This window comes from Cynoglossus semilaevis, chromosome 19 (assembly GCF_000523025.1).
Source record: "Cynoglossus semilaevis isolate Cse_v1.0 chromosome 19, Cse_v1.0, whole genome shotgun sequence".
Classification (NCBI taxonomy): Eukaryota; Metazoa; Chordata; class Actinopteri; order Pleuronectiformes; family Cynoglossidae; genus Cynoglossus; species Cynoglossus semilaevis.
The window spans coordinates 16597867-16600434 of record NC_024325.1 but is presented as its reverse complement, the minus strand read 5'-3'; the positions used below and the strand labels follow the sequence as shown (position 1 = coordinate 16600434).

The 2568-nt window shown below is 45.6% G+C and overlaps 1 protein-coding gene across 1 annotated transcript in view; it reads left to right on the top strand.

Annotated features, from left to right (window-relative positions):
- Positions 1-2568, top strand: part of ap4m1 (adaptor related protein complex 4 subunit mu 1) — a 5526-nt gene that overhangs the window by 1918 nt on the left and 1040 nt on the right. The window contains exons 8-14 of the mRNA XM_008333394.3: positions 297-347; positions 472-538; positions 914-967; positions 1281-1387; positions 1874-1965; positions 2177-2221; positions 2326-2376. Of these exons, the coding sequence (XP_008331616.1) occupies positions 297-347; positions 472-538; positions 914-967; positions 1281-1387; positions 1874-1965; positions 2177-2221; positions 2326-2376 (467 nt within the window). The remainder of the gene's footprint in view (positions 1-296; positions 348-471; positions 539-913; positions 968-1280; positions 1388-1873; positions 1966-2176; positions 2222-2325; positions 2377-2568) is intronic.

Here is a 2568-nt window from a genome sequence, read left to right as displayed (position 1 = left end):
CCCCCTCCTCACCCCCACCCCGTCTCAGCTGCTCCTAATTTCTTCCTCCTCCTTCATGAGTCATGTGAACGTTCATCAGACTGAGCCTTATTTTTGTTTACCAGACTTCAGTGAATCAGAACTTTGTTCTCGAGGAACAACTGCTGGACTCAGATCCTCAGAAAAACAATTCTTTCTTTCATCTTAAAATGTTTTAAATATTTGAACTTTGAGAAGAAGAAAAACATTAAAACTCACTGTTCAGTAAACGAGCTGCTGTGTGTGTGTGTGTGTGTGTGTGTGTGTGTGTGTTTCAGGGGGTCTTTGTGGACGTGATCGAGAGGCTCTCCGTCATCATTGGCTCTAACGTGAGTGACCTGTGTCTGTGTTGAAGGTCAAACGGGCATCTCTCTCTGACCTTCTTCTTCTTCTTCTTCCTCTGTTCTCTGTCTTCCTCTTTTCCCTCCTCCTCCTCCTCCTCCTCCTCCACAGGGTGCAGTGATGAAGGCAGATGTTGAAGGAGAGATTAAAGTCAAGTGCTACATGCTGAACTGCTCAGGTGAGTCCCAGGTCACATGGTCCCAGGTCACATGGTCCCAGGTCACATGGTCACATGGTAGAGTGTTCCCTCTCTGTCACCTGATAAATAAACAGTTTCTAACCTGAAAAACTCAACTCAAAGACACGACCGGAGATGGAACACAGCGTTGTGTTCCTCTCTCTGATTGGCTCATTCATCACAGCGTCTCTCAGTCTCAGACTTCTGTTCTGACACAGACGACGGTTCAGTCTCTTTGATCTTTCTTTGTTCCATCTGGAGCCACGTGGGCGGAGCCTGCAGCGCTGTAGAAGGCAGAGCTCCTGCGGTGGACACTCAGAGAACTGTTCAGTCCCTCAGTCCTGGAACTGACTGTTTCATGTTCCTCTGTGACAGAGATGAGGATCGGTCTGAATGAGGAGTTCAGCATCGGCAGGTCCACGCTGAGAGGTGCACGCACACACACACACACACACTCTGACAGGTTTATTTTGAATCTGTCAAATGTCCCACTCAGTTCATATGTAGGTCACAGGTCAAACACACGTCTGCTCTGGACACGTCACGTCCTCGTCACCAGGGTTTAATGAAGACTTCACCAACTTCACTATGACTAGTCACTGTTGTTATTACTGTTGTTATTACTGTTGTTATCACTGTTGTTATCACTGTTGTTATTACTGTTAGCAGTAGTACTTTCACTTTCACTTCATTCTGTCTGTTCCTCTGAAGTTAGTCTGACCCGGTTTGATGACATCATCAGGTTACGGAGCAGCTGTTCATGTGGACGAGTGCAGATTCCATCAGGCTGTGAAACTGGACGAGTTTGATGACCATCGTATCCTGAAGCTGTGTCCCAGTCAAGGAGAGGTGGAGACGTTTGCTACATCTGAAACCTGGAATTCTCTTCTCCCAGTCTCCCACACCAAACCTCACGGAGAAAATCAGAGATTTTAGTTCAGACCAAACCTCACGGAGAAAATCAGAGATTTTAGTTCAGACCAAAGTCCATGGAGAAAATCAGAGATTTTAGTTCAGACCAAAGTCCATGGAGAAAATCAGAGATTTTAGTTCAGACCAAAGTCCATGGAGAAAATCAGAGATTTTAGTTCAGACCAAAGTCCATGGAGAAAATCAGAGATTTTAGTTCAGACCAAAGTCCATGGAGAAAATCAGAGATTTTAGTTCAGACCAAAGTCCATGGAGAAAATCAGAGATTTTAGTTCAGACCAAAGTCCATGGAGAAAATCAGAGATTTTAGTTCACAGACAGCCAGGTCATATGATCCAGTAACTCTTCTGTGATTGGCTCTCGTCTCTCAGCCTTATTTTTGTTTTCTGCTTTTTCTTCTCTCAGCAAACAGTGATGCAGTATCAGCTGAGTGACAACCTGCCGTCGCCGCCTCCATTCCGACTCTTTCCAACCATTGAACGAGACAACAGAGGCAGGTAAATGTACAACACACGAACCACTAGAGGGCGTGTGTTTGTGGTTGACCGATACCTGAGGATACAGATGGACAAGAATAAAGAGAGCACAACAGCTGTTCAATAAAGTAAAGCTGTGGGTAGTAAGGTCACTCAGAGGTCACTCAGAGGTCACTCAGAGGTCACTCCCAGGTCACAGTGTTGCTGAATGGTTGCTGTTGTTCTTCTGCAGGCTGCTGATCTACATGAAGCTCCGCTGTGACCTCCCTCCAAAAAGGTCAGCGTCACATCTTTAACACTGGCTTCTGTAATCACTGACATAAAACATCAAAATGATGTCACTGATGATGTCACTGATGATGAGGTGGTTTATCTCTGCAGCGCAGCCATCAATGTCTCTGTGTCCGTCCCTGTCCCTAAAGGCTGCGTCAGGTGAGACGTCCAGTCAAATGTGTCTGTGTGTGTGTGTGTGTTAACAAAGCAGGACGCGTCAGAGACGAGCTGAAGTCACATGATCCTGTTTTGTTAGTGAAAGTGTTGGAAGTGGATCAGATCATGTGATCAGATGATCTGTGTTTTTATTGGTTCAGAGGAACTGTGTCCAAACATGGATTTGTTTAAAGT